The 13,217-nt window shown below is 34.5% G+C and overlaps 4 protein-coding genes across 4 annotated transcripts; 1 reads left to right on the forward strand and 3 right to left on the reverse strand.

Annotated features, from left to right (window-relative positions):
- Window positions 1-1,691: 1,691 nt before the first annotated feature.
- Window positions 1,692-3,556, reverse strand: LOC108488867 (cytochrome P450 86A1-like). Its single transcript, XM_017793148.2, has one exon. It carries the CDS (start codon window positions 3,531-3,533, stop codon window positions 1,998-2,000), a length of 1,536 nt encoding a protein of 511 aa, XP_017648637.1. The 5' UTR covers window positions 3,534-3,556; the 3' UTR covers window positions 1,692-1,997.
- Window positions 3,557-5,973: 2,417 nt separating this feature from the next.
- LOC108488475 (uncharacterized) lies at window positions 5,974-6,636 on the forward strand. Its single transcript, XM_017792750.2, has one exon. It carries the CDS (start codon window positions 6,191-6,193, stop codon window positions 6,479-6,481), a length of 291 nt encoding a protein of 96 aa, XP_017648239.1. The 5' UTR covers window positions 5,974-6,190; the 3' UTR covers window positions 6,482-6,636.
- Window positions 6,637-7,146: 510 nt separating this feature from the next.
- Window positions 7,147-8,443, reverse strand: LOC108488435 (josephin-like protein). The gene has a single exon (XM_017792711.2). The coding sequence runs from the start codon at window positions 8,315-8,317 to the stop codon at window positions 7,934-7,936; it is 384 nt and encodes a 127-aa protein (XP_017648200.1). The 5' UTR covers window positions 8,318-8,443; the 3' UTR covers window positions 7,147-7,933.
- Window positions 8,444-11,488: 3,045 nt separating this feature from the next.
- On the reverse strand, window positions 11,489-12,499 carry LOC108488434 (josephin-like protein). Its single transcript, XM_017792710.2, has 2 exons — window positions 12,136-12,499; window positions 11,489-12,053 (listed from the first exon to the last, which is right to left on the reverse strand). The coding sequence occupies exons 1-2, from the start codon at window positions 12,217-12,219 to the stop codon at window positions 11,592-11,594; spliced, it is 546 nt and encodes a 181-aa protein (XP_017648199.1). The 5' UTR covers window positions 12,220-12,499; the 3' UTR covers window positions 11,489-11,591.
- Between the last annotated feature and the right edge of the window lie 718 nt (window positions 12,500-13,217).

Consider the following 13,217-nt stretch of genomic DNA (forward strand, 5'->3'; position numbering starts at 1 on the left):
ATGATGGAGTATTAGTTTCATTTATATCATTGCATTAGCTTTAATGAGTTGAATAATACAATACACTTAGTGCAGCTTTTAAAAGTGGGTAGTTTTGCTGGTACTGTTTGATGCCAATGACCCACAAAGCGAGGCTCTGCCATGCTGTGCTCTGGGTCTATGAATATTAATCAATATACATACTTATATAAAAGATATCTATTTACATTATTGGAAATTTAAATTGGTTTTATATAATCCTATAATTTTCTATAGATTTATATTTATTAAATTAGATCATCGGATTTTATGTCTATTTAAAATTCGAGCAAACTAACAATGTTTAACTATTTATTTAAAATATAAAAAAACAACAACCGATCAGTATATTGAAAAAAAAAACATTGGGTTGGTTAAAAAAATGTATATGTGTACAATTTATATTAATAAATGAAAAGACAAATATAAATGATCCTATAAATTTATATAAAATTAATAGAAATGGATGGATAATGTATGAAAATGATAAGCAAGGAAGAATTAGAGAAGCAAGAGTGTTGAAAGGTTGAATAATTGTGGTGGGATCAGCTAAAGAGAAGTAAAAGGTTGAAAGGTTGAACGGTTGAAAAATGAAGCTAGCATTCTTCATGCTACTCATCTGCCTTTCTCCTTTTTCTTTAATGCCAACTTTCATTGCCATCTTTTTTGGTTTATAGCTAAATAATCAGTCAACTAAGAAGGCTATGAACAAATTGTAAATTTCAACTGAAACTTGTTTTACAGCATATCATCAAGGTAATTATTATCCTAACATCACTTGTAGCTCTTACTCAACCGCTTCCAACCTCTTTGTTACTTTTTGTATACAATTAATGTGTAGAATTGTTATCTTGTATCCACAATGTCCAATATGATCGATTCTCTTTGATAACTTGAAAAAATATTTATTATCTTATCCACTATTAATAAAGTAAAAAAAAAAAATCTACAAGTTATTTAAAATAATGTCACCCGTTATTATATATTGTATTCTTTATTAATTATTTTAAGTATAATTTAAGTTTAGTTTAACATTTTTCTCAAAAGTGCTTTTGATTCAAAAAGTATTTTTAAACAAAAGTTAAATTTTTTGCTTCAGTTTTTGGTAAAAAATATTTTTATTGTACTAAAATACATTTGAAAAACTCAAAATATCATATTAATAATACTTTTATCTCAAAAGTGCGATAAACTGGCCGGTATTAGCCCAAAACAGCAAAGTCTTTAACGTAATGGACTTTATTCTTAAATCTGAATCAGACTCATTAGCCGAACAAAACTAGATGAACCTAAGCCCACCAGGGTTTTCCATGACGGACCTCAGTTCATTGAACTTCATACAGCCCAATTCAAGTATAAGAAGATAGGAAAAGAAAAAGTAACAAGGATAAATGACAGCCTTCTTAAACCTGCTGATGCTCATGAATTTAAAATATTTTGTAAAAAATAATTATGAAGTTTTTTTAATTCTATAGCATAAATTATAATAATCCTATAAAATCGGTGGTTTACACCAAACAAATCAATTAATAACAATGAAATTATTTGATCAGATGGTTCATAGAATATAGGCTTCTATGTGTAACTTTTTAAAAATATTTATAGTCGATATAAATATATGAACATGGTATGACATGGGCAAAAAGATAAGTTTGAAGCTTCAAATCTCTAGATTTGATGTGAGCTGAAAATTGAGGGTATAACTTATTGAAATTATTAAATAAGCATATAGACACCCATATTATGTGATATGGAATATAAACATATAACAAATACATTTTACTCTTTTGAATGACAACTTAGTGTACTCTTAAGCTACCGCATCCAATAATTTCAACACTCAAACAAATATTCTATGAAATTTATGAAACTAAAACAAATCAAACTATAATCCCCCAAAATCTGACTTGAAACAACGATCCTCCATGCCTTTCCTTGTATCCCCATAAGAGCAAATACACAGTTGAGACAACCCATCTCTATGCAAGTGTACGAGGCTGCAAGTAAACTCGGAGGCCGTTCTTCATAAACAGTGTGAGAGACATCTTTTGCTCCACCTTATGTCCAGGAACTAGAGAGAGCCGGTAACGCAGCAGCACAGCTGAGGCCACTGACTTCATTTGCAAGTAAGCCAAGTCTTTCCCCAGGCAAGTCCTTGGTCCAGCGTTGAATGCCACAAACTTGTAGCTATCCTTCGGGGGATCGAATTTGTCACCTTCTGGTGATAGCCACCTTTCAGGCCTAAACTCCATGCATGCTTCTCCCCATATAGTCTTCATTCTTCCAACTGAATATATGGAATAAGTCACCGTTGAGAAGGCCGGCACGAATGTGCCGTCGGGTAAGACATCGTCTTCGACTACGTACTTGAAGTCCTGGGGAACTGAGGGGTATAAACGTAGTGTTTCAGCTAATGCTGCTTTCAGATATATCAATCTGTCGGCTTCGTCAAATGCCAAAGGCTCTTCAACCCATTTCTTGGGATCTGGACCACGTGTATCACGAAGAACCGTTGATATTTCGTTGATGATCTTTTGTTCAATCTCTGGGTGGTTCATGATGAGCCAGAAGAACCAGCTGAGGGCTACGGAAGAGGTGTCCCTTCCGGCGAGGACGAAGTTCAGAGCAATGCGTTGGAGAACATCGCTTGTAAAGAGGTTGCCTTTAACGTCTCTTTTCTTCATGAAACGGGATAGTAGATCATCTGATGGAGTTTGTTTTCGTGCTTCAATGGCACCGTTCATGTAGTCTTCGACGATTTGGAGGCTACTCTTCAATCTTTTCTCAGCCCCGATGCCCAAAAACTTCTCCAACCTCCATAGAAAACCAGGGTAAAGAAGCCTATATAGAGTCGTTTCAGTGGCAGCGTCGAAAGCGATAGCAAATGTATTTTCAGGCAAGTCAGGAGACAGTGTCTGTGGATCCTTACCGAAGGTAAGGCCACAAATGTTGTCAAACGTTAAGCGAAGCAACAAATCTTGCAAGTCCACTGATTCCTTCTCATTGGCTGCTTTGTCCAAAATACACCATAGCCGGTTCTTGATGGACCTATTCACCCACCGAGCCATAGCTTGCTTGAGTGTCCTGGTTGTGAATTCAAGTGCTGCTGTTTTCCTTTGAATAAGCCACGTCTCTCCATCACTATTGAAGATTCCTTGCCCCAAAAGATCATGAAACGCAGCTTGCCAATGAGGCCCTTTCGGGTAATTATCAAACCGCGTCCGAAGAATGTGCTCGATGTTTTTGGGGTGACAAGTGACGGTATAGAACCCTTGCTTGAGAGCCAGGAAAGGAAGAGCAATGGTGCATGTTTGATAGGTTGCTGAACCACCAGTGGCTCGTAGGTTATTAGCAATCCAATCATGGATTCTCCTCCGGTTCATGAAAAGAAGCGGTAGGCTACCGACCAGGGGCCATACTCTTGGACCGGTTAATTTCCTGGCTAGGAAATGGAACCAGATTGAGTAAGCAAAAATTGCAGCAGCCAAGCTGAAGACTAATTGAAGGGTTTCCATGGGGTATTACAGAAACTAATTTTTGAGAGTGACTGATAAGAAAGATGTTATATATAAAGTGATGAAAAGGAGAAAAAGATTAGGAAGAGTTGTTAGGAAATTTGAGTCCATTGAAGAGAGGTTTGCTGGTGGGTTGATATGAACTACGTACGTGAGGTAATTTACACGAAAACCATGCAAAAGGTTTTCAAGTAGGTACCATAGATCAAAGACTTATTACATTTGCAGTCGTTAGAATTAAGCTAATTTATTCAATTCCCATCCGGATGCTTAGCCTTCTGGAAGAATTAATATTGGTACTGGTTTGTTAGATGATGATAGTGATTTTTTTATGTAAAAATTTCATTTATTAGTATGGATTTTAAAATATACTTTCATTAAATGCATTTATATTCCATATTTGTGTTCGAATCTAGATGATATAAAGGACTAAGGGTGTAATTAAGCCATTGTTTTCCCACAAAACAAAAGTTGACAGTTATGACATTACTTTTCTTGGAATTATTCATACATTGCTGCCCACCCTAAATTTCCAATAAGAAAAAGACGAGTGGTTGGAGATCGTTTACCCGCACTGAGAAAAATGGGTTTTTGTTCACAAAACCTACACATAAAACATGTAAGCTTATAATATATGTATATTGAGAAGAAAAGAGAAGGGAAACTTTGGGATAAAGAAAAGAAAATCATCTAGGGTTTAAGATATTTTCTCTTTTGCACTTTTCTTCCTCGAGGAAAAAGGAACTCACCAACCCCCTATTGATTTTCTCCTCTCTTCGGAGTTAGGAATTACAAAATATAAGGGGGAAACTGCAAATAACCCCAAACGGGCTGTGAGCTTAAAGCCCAGGTTTATAGCCCAATTATTGTAATAGTATCCATTTATGTTTTGGCGATGGCCGATGGGATTTCTTTGGACTCCGTTATTGCTTTGTTTGAAAGAATATTGATTTATATTTGCTTTTTCAGTATATTTAAGATTATCAAACTTCTTAAAAAGAGGTAGGTTAAGTTTAGATTGAATTAAACAGATCCATTTAATTAAATGTAAATTTAAAATATATAAACTTATAAAATGAAAAGATTTAATACTGAATTTAAAATTTTAACTATATATATTTTTTAAATATTTACATTTACATATGAGAAAAGAAAATCATTCTTACCAAAATTGGATGTTTTTGTCCTGTCTCGAAAAAAAATCTAATTATATTTATAATTTAATGTTTGGTATAATGAAAATTAGTTAATTTTTTTATAAAAATGAAAAAGTAAATAAAAACATTTTAAAAATTATTAAAACCAAATTAACCTTATTTTTAAAATATTAATCTATTAAGAAAAGAATAATTTACTCATATGATCATCTAACTATTAAAAGTTTTTATTTTAAACATCCCAATAAAGTTATATAGTTTAAAAGGAAACATGCAGTTTTTTCCAAATAATAAAATTATTTTAAAATTTTCATGTTAGCTTTTGTTTTTGTTTCTTTGTTTCAGTTACCCTAAACCACAGGTGTCTTAACTTTTTTTTCTTTTCATTTTCTCCGTTCTTCGGTCAAAAAACTTTTTCAATTCACAGGGAAACTACTGGCAGAGTAGTTTAACCAAACCAATCTGAAAAACAAGAAGAAGAAGACCGAAGGAAGAGAGCAAATCATTTAGCCCTTGATTTCGTTGAGGCCCAATGCCGGGATCTGAGTACTCTTCTGTTGAGTTGCAACGGATGTTGATGACAGACTCGGACATGGCTGCAGCCGCTCAACAGCTGATGCAACTCAGCGATGAAGATAACAACAGCATCAGCAGCAGCAATGGGAATAAGAACGACAAGAAAATCAGAGCGAAAGATGATGAAAGAGAGAGATTCTTCAAACATAATCAATATGAGATGACTTGAGCAAAGATTGGAGAAATTCCGGGAAAGAGGAGATTTTGAGACCAAGTAAGAAGCGGAGGTATAGTTTCGTTGAGGGTATTTACAAGGAGACAAAACCTATGAAGGTTAGCGACGGGAATAATTTATGGTATTGGACAAAATGCTTGTGCTATTGGTGTTAAGGAAGTGGAAGAACAAGGTTCCTGCGACGAAGAAGAACCACTTATACAGATAGCTGAATACCGTATTTGCCAGGAGGAGGACTGCTAACATGACAATCGTATTCTTACCAATTACATTTATAAAATCAAATTTCATTACAAGAAAAAAACCCAAAGTTACGTAAAAGTTGAAATAAAAATGGGGCAAAGCTAGATTCGTCTTTATTAGGATAAAAAAGGTTAGATTTGTTGAATTGCCAAATTTACTAAAAATTTGGTTCATTGGGCTGAGGTTACAAAATTGCCACGCGTGAAACCCCATATCCATATCTGCTAAGATCAATTCTCGCCCAGACCAAAATAAATAAATAAAAGAACCTTTGAAAATCCAGTACTGAAGATAAGCCACTTGTCGCGAGCTCGTGGTACAAACACTCGCACTCCATTGTTTTCCCACTCATCATATCTTAAAATCCCAATCCAGCGGTCCAAATTTCACTGCTAACACTATCCCCATAAAAGTGTATATTTCAGCAATAACATTATTGTTCATCATCATTTCAGTAGAAGGAAGAGAAAAGAAAAACACCAGTTCAATTTCTAAGCTAAGTAACAATGGCTTCTCTCCCTATATTTTCCTTTGTTCCTTCAAAAACAAGGATTTACGCAACAGCAGCTGCAAAAGGTGCAGGTGGAGGCAAAGAAGAGAAAGGGCTTTTCGATTGGATTCTTGGGAACTTGCAGAAGGAAGAGCAGTTTTATGAAACTGACCCTATCCTCAAGAAAGTTGAAGAAAAGAATGGTGGTGGCAGTGGCACTACCAGTGGTCGCAAGAACTCTGTTTCAATCCCTCAGAAGAAGAAGGGCAATGGTGGCTTTGGGCTTGGAGGGCTTTTCAAGAAATGAAAGATACTATAATCAGCCTCTGGGGAAGTTTCATTGGTTTGGAATTAATTCATGTTTTCTATCTTCAATATTATGAACCTTTCTTCATTCTTGAACACTAAGCTGTTATCGATTTCCTTCAATGCACACGACTTAAAAATCTTATAAATTACTAATTCATTTGAAGTTAGATGTTTGGTTTTACTGATTTTATTTTTGGCCATTCCACCAATAAGAAATTTAATTGAACACCTCTACCTAGTAAATCAGGGTGTTTCTTGGATGAATGTCTCATAAAAGTTTTAGTGATTAATTTATGTTTCTTTGATTTAGAACATTGGAATGTTTGATTTACTGTATCTGATGAAAAAATTTATCTGCAAAAAAGCAAGCTGTATACGGCATCATTTTCATGCATCAGTGACTAAAACAGGAACTGCTGTTACTGTTTTCTTACATGGTTAATGCATAAACCTGAAGACAATGAAGTTCATGCCTCGTAGGAATATAACATATTACAAATGATGTAACAATTCAGTTAGAGAAACAGCCAGAGCTGGCGCTGGTTATACAAATTAAGGAGCCATTTCGACCAATGGGAAATGGATAGCTTCCAAGCAATAAACAAGATTCGGTGAAAACCGAAAAGATAAATAATGATTGGCCTTGGCCCTCTTTCGGAGTAGTTGTAAGGTTTAACTCAATGATATATATACACACATATGCAACCGCAAGTATAAAACAAACAATGATCTGTATCTGTTACGATCTTGTTACATTCTATTACATCTGATTTCTAACTCATTTCTGTCATAGTTGACTAGCTGAAAAAGAACGTGATGGATACGTAGGTTGTGATTGTTGGGTGCCAAATGACAAAGGATAAGGATGTATGTGACACAACTTGGCATGTTGATATTGGTTTTTCGACTAACCTAGCCTCCTCCATCCCTCTGGACCAACAAAGAGTAGCACAAACATATTCACCTGCTGTTGGTATAGACTATTTGCCTTGAAGAAAACATAGCTTCTCCTCCTCAGCCAAGTCTATGTCAAAAAGCTAATTAAAAATTCTAATATCATGTGGTATTGGAAAAACATACCATGTGATTGCTGTCTCAACTTAAGCGTTTTGCACTTGGTTCGAGTCGTCCTCTTTGAATATTCTATTAACTTTATTTAGAAAGCTTTTTTGGTAAAAAAAGTGGTAGAAACGAATAAAATATAGCTAGAACTGGACTGATTTGGAAACCTATGAAACACAGCAAGTTTGCCGGTAAGCTTCACTGAAATATGCACCTCCAACAGAATGTACACAGTAGGATAAACCAAACCATAAGATACTCCATTGTTTTTCATAAGTAAATTAAACAAGCCTTTACTTTGATCATCTGGAAAGAAAACGATAATGTACATGTAACTGCTAGGAATAGGTTGCTTAATATCTTCATGAACTACAGAGTTCAGTGAGAATTATGAAGCAGAAACAGAGTTTGATCTAGGCAAAGAAGCAGAAGAGTTGATAAATTCGATGCAGTCTTCAATGGCAGCATTTCTATGAGAATCAACAGGAGTTTCAAATGGTTTCGGTCTTCCTAATGAAGAAGAAGAAACCTTATGGGAAGGCCTAATTCTCATGGATACCACTGCCACATATAAACCTTTTGCTGCTTTGCCACCGAGGTGTTTGAAAAACCTTACCGGCGAAAATTCCGATGATCTGCATCGCATGAAGCCACAACTCCTGATAGCACTTATGTTCTCAGCAGCCGTGGTATCATTAGAATTCTGCAAAATGGAACCATTTGGCTTGTTGTTTTCCTTTTGAGTGGTTTGGTTGATCCCTTTAGTTGCCATCTTCTTCAGTTAGCTGCACTTTGAGAGAAAAGGGTAATTTGGTTATAGAGTTGAAGCTAAAGCAGATGATAGAAAATGGGGTGTGGTGTGGGTGGGAGAGCTTGACAAATATAAAAGGTCTAGGCAAGGGGGAGAAAGCAATTAAAAAAAATAATAGAGTTATGAATAAATATGACCCACACTTAATAGTGAAAGATTTTTGTAATCAGAATCAAAATCATGGACTTTCCTTTTGTAATGGGATACTATCTGAAATTTGCTTTTTTTCATTTTTCCTTTTTATATGCCCTGGGAAGCATGATGATGATAAATGATCAAAGAAAAGAATCTAGGTTCAAGCTATGTTGCTTTGACTCTTTTTTTTTTTTTTTTAAGTACACATTCGATACATATTAAGACACGACCCTTAATGTATTCACATTGGACACTTACACCCAAGCCTAAGATAGGGCAAAACAGTAAATATTGCAAGCAACATCTGAATTAAAGTTTGCAAGCACTCAGCCAGGCTGCTGGGCCAAATTCGAGTTACGGTATAAGTGCGCCACTAACTCTTCGGCTCAAATGGTGGGATACTTCGGAAGAATTAAGCTGACGTCTTGTTATACAAAGAAAAACGGGACAGATATCCCTAAAGATTGCAGGTTATTTTAAATTAGTTTTAAGCATTTTGATTCCAAGTTGATGGAACTATTTCGAATTAAGTGATTAGGGGTCTCATACTTCTGGCCTTTAGGATCAAATTCTATGTATGTATGAACGGTAGTTTTTGGATTTCAAAAGGCTAACATCATAATAAAGTTAAAAAGAAGGGCCTCTATGCAAGCTACAAATGAAAGATGAATAGCCATCATTGTCCTCTATATTTGGCGGGGACCTGGAGTTCTTATATACACACACGAGGGGCTATAAACTAAAACTAGAACCAACATCAAATCATGGTATCCATTAAAAAAAAAACAAGTTCAAAGAAGTTGGCAATAAGCTTTTAGATGAGAGGAAAAGTATATAAAATAAAAAAAAAACAAGGCACAAGTTAGGGTAGCCTCCTTTGAGTTTTCTATGATTATCCACTGCTCTTTTCCAATTGGAATCTCTAAAAGGGATGTTTCACATAGGGAAAAAGAGGTGGGCATATTTAAACTGGATATTCTTTTTTCTAAGGGGCCCTTGTGCTATTTTCTTAAGTTTAATTTTCCCTTTAGAAAAAGAAGTTTTAGATGAGATAACCTTTCGGTAAATCTTTGACATTAGTTAAAATAACCATTATTTATAGATCTCAATCATAATAACTGCAACCTTTTTCTTTATTTCCAATCTCTTGTATACATATGTTCCATCAATTGAATTGGATGGACCAAAATCTAACAAAATAGATGTGAAAGTTGGATAGAAAGAAAATTACAAAGCCATAGAAAACCAGATGTGCTAAAGACATAACAGGCTTCAATTTCCCAACCCCCCAAACCCTTTAGACAAATACATAATTCATTAAGAAAGGATAAAGTATGATTAGACATGACAAAAGATGCACCATGATTACAATGTAGCATTATGATTATCTCAAATGCCAAAAAGAAATGTTAAAAGTGTTAAATCTCATGTTTTATTTGTGATTTATATATTTAGCTTCAGTATTTTCATCTACAATTAATTGATTGATTTTAAGTTATATTTACATCTGTACTTTTAGAAATTATCTTTTTCAATTGAAATATTGGATGCAAAAGCATTCATTAAGTTAAAAGATTATTAAGCTTGATGGAGTTGAAGATGGAAGTGTAACTAATGGGTATAAAATGCTATGCTGAAAGCTGGACTAAGATAGAATCTTCCTACTTCCTTTTCTTTCAAAACGTTTCACTGATTTATGTAGTTTGGAATTCAGAAGTACCGAATTAAGCCTAATTTCTGGTACATGCAATTTGCTGTCATGATTTCAAGTCCACTCAGATTTCGAATGACCGAAAACCAATTAGTGTGAGATTATTTGTCAAGACTAAAGTAGTGGAATATTTGTTAGTGGTGAATTAAAAAACCCTACACTTCTTGGCTATCTTGATGCATGAATGAGAAGATTCTATCAGGGTTTAGTGATTACCAAACCAGGTTGATCTCATGATGGTGTAGCTCCTCTAGGGTTTGATGGTCGTTCCTAAAATAAGGTTCTTGATGAACCCCGAGTTTAGTTTATCGAAAGAAGGCTCTACTATTTTTTAAAAAGTGTGATATTTGATAAGTTTGAACTCTGAAATTCGAATCCCAAAATCTGCAATCCCTTCCATTTTCTTGAGATTATAAATTAACCACTCAACCAAGTGGACACAAGTTTAGGCATAAAGCAAAGCTGAAGCAGGTACCGGTATACCTATGCTTGAGGATAGAAGGAAACCAGATCACAAATGATGAGAGTGGGGAAAGATGAGTAAAGGGTGAAAGTCCATGTGATGGGATTATAGGTTAACCAGAAAAGGGAAGGCATAGGAATAGACACATGCAATGATGCAACACACTAACTAAGACTTCTTAAAACGTGTTGCCTAGGCACTTCTCTTTTCATTTCATTTTGTTTTTCTGGTTTGCCAACTCTTAGCTACTTTTTCCTATTTCGATCCTGTCAGATTTGAAGCACTATGCGACAACTAGCAGATAATCAAACGATTAAATATAAAGCCACATTCACAAAAAAAAAAAAGCTAGCTCACTGAAAAATTAAGCACTTTCAATTAATCAAATTCCAGCTGATGTGGGATTCTATAATTTAATAATCTTCAACCATCTGTTTTGAGGCCAAGGGAGTATACACCAGTAAAATTTTGCAATTTGCTCTCAAGGTCTGCACATATTTTCTATGCTTTTAATCAGATTTCCTCTAAAAGTGACACACAATCCAAACCAGGAACATAGTCTAATTTGAAGTAGAATTCTATTACACTGGTGTACCAACAGCGATTTAGCACCAAAACTTAAGATCATAGTCAAATATGGTTCAATGACAAATATATAATTGCAAAATCATCACATCAATGTCTCCTCTCACATCCTCTTCAACTGTCATTACAATTTCTTCAAACAAGATGTTCCAGAACCAAACATCCATTACTCATCATCATTGGTTTTTCAGCAAAAAAAAAAAAGCATAAACAGATCAATAATAGTAAATGCATTGAATTTCTCTAGTAAACTGCATCTTAATCTTTCAAAAGTACAAAATAAATACACAGCTTTTCAAGGTTTACATTCCAATTTCCAAATAATTCAGGGTGAAGAAAGCTCATTGTGTATTATCATTTTTTACAAGCAAAACCTGGCCATCATGATTGATGATAAAATTCAAGAATTCCCTAACTTCTCCACAATCCTTAAAACAGTGAGGTGCCTGAAGATCACTGTCCAAATTGTACCAAACTCCATCGATCTTTCTCACCGCAATCCAATGCCTACTTTTCCAAAGTCCACCATACCGTCTAACAGGAACATTAACCACGATTCCCATCAACAATCCATCATTAAGGTCGATAGCCGAAGCCCCATTTCGACCATCATGCCAAATCACAGTCTTCCCTCTCCCTTCAAGTGCAGCAATTAGGACATTTATATCATAGTTGCCAGTAACTGAATTATGGTGAGGCTTAAAGACTAAAGAAAAGGGTGTCCAAATTTCCTTTTCCGGGTCATCAAGAACGAGTCTTTCAGCTATAGAATTCAAAGTGGCTCGAGTGAATGCATCCTTTTGCTGAATTGAAACAAAATATTACAAATTATTGACGAAAACCCATTGTCAAGAACATACTAGAAAAGAGAGAGAAAGAAGGTACCTGGAAGAGATTGTTAAGGGAATGTAAGAGGCAAAATTGTAATCTTTGCTTTTCGTGATAAATTTGGTTCTGCTCGCTTGCCATGAATCCAAGGCTGTTGAAATTTGATTCTGGTAAAGGGACCCGTAATAGCAGATTGGCTCTTCGAAATCAAGGGTTATGGCTTCTGAATAGAAGTTCAACTCTTTCCCCGAGTTGCTGAGCTGGTTTTACTTAATTCAAAAAAAAGATTAAACCATTTCCCTTTTTTTTTTCAACAAAAAATAAATAAATAAATAAAAGCAGCGTCTTTGTGTTTGAGATTGTTTGTGCGTGTTTTAAGTTTCACTGAAAATCGCCTTTTAGTTGTTGGACGGTTTTGCTGAAAAGTAAATAAATATTTTTCTTCATTTAATTGCAAATTTTTTTTTTCTAGAATAGCTCGGGATTATTTCGAATTAAAGGAATATATATGATAAATTCCATTAAGTTTTGCCTTAGAGATATTGCTGATCTTCGGATTTCAAACATATCATTCTTTATCAAATATCTATGAGATAACACTTTCACGGTTTCGAATATAAATTTTCTACTTAAAAATATGATATGATAAGATGATAATTTTATTTTATTTTATTTATAAATAATCCTACAATGATGAAAGATTACATAATAGATCAAATTTAAAAGAGGTGATTAGTGAAATCATTTATCTTTAAAATGATATTCGAGTTACAATTTACTTTTTATTTTAAAAAAATATAGACTAGACATCCATGTACGTTAAAAAATAAAAAAATATTTTTTTTATTTCTTGGATGAAATCAACATTGCCCAATTTTAGTCTAGATTCCGTATACACAATACATGGAGTCAATAATCCAATATGAAGTTGGCTTTGCGACCCAACCGTTTTTTAAGTAGCAAATTCAGAAAGCAACAGATAAATAATAAGTACATGGCTTTTCCAGAAATGGTTCTCCATTATAATGAATTCTAACAATTCACATAGAAACTATCATTGTAACAGTAGACCGAAGAGGAAGAGGAAATCAACAGAACAGATATATAAGCTGCCATGCCTGCATTCCATTGATTCCTTT

The sequence above is a fragment of the Gossypium arboreum genome, chromosome 5 (genome assembly GCF_025698485.1).
Source record: "Gossypium arboreum isolate Shixiya-1 chromosome 5, ASM2569848v2, whole genome shotgun sequence".
Taxonomy (NCBI): domain Eukaryota; kingdom Viridiplantae; phylum Streptophyta; class Magnoliopsida; order Malvales; family Malvaceae; genus Gossypium; species Gossypium arboreum.

Coding starts and splice junctions, on each gene's coding strand:
- LOC108488867 (XM_017793148.2), bottom strand. CDS start 3,533: ATGGAAACCCTTCAATTAGTCTTCAGCTTGGCTGCTGCAATTTTTGCT.
- LOC108488434 (XM_017792710.2), bottom strand. CDS start 12,219: ATGGCAAGCGAGCAGAACCAAATTTATCACGAAAAGCAAAGATTACAA. Junction 12,054..12,135: donor CCCTTAACAATCTCTTCCAG/GTACCTTCTTTC, acceptor GTTTCAATTCAG/CAAAAGGATGCATTCACTCG.
- LOC108488435 (XM_017792711.2), bottom strand. CDS start 8,317: ATGGCAACTAAAGGGATCAACCAAACCACTCAAAAGGAAAACAACAAG.
- LOC108488475 (XM_017792750.2), top strand. CDS start 6,191: ATGGCTTCTCTCCCTATATTTTCCTTTGTTCCTTCAAAAACAAGGATT.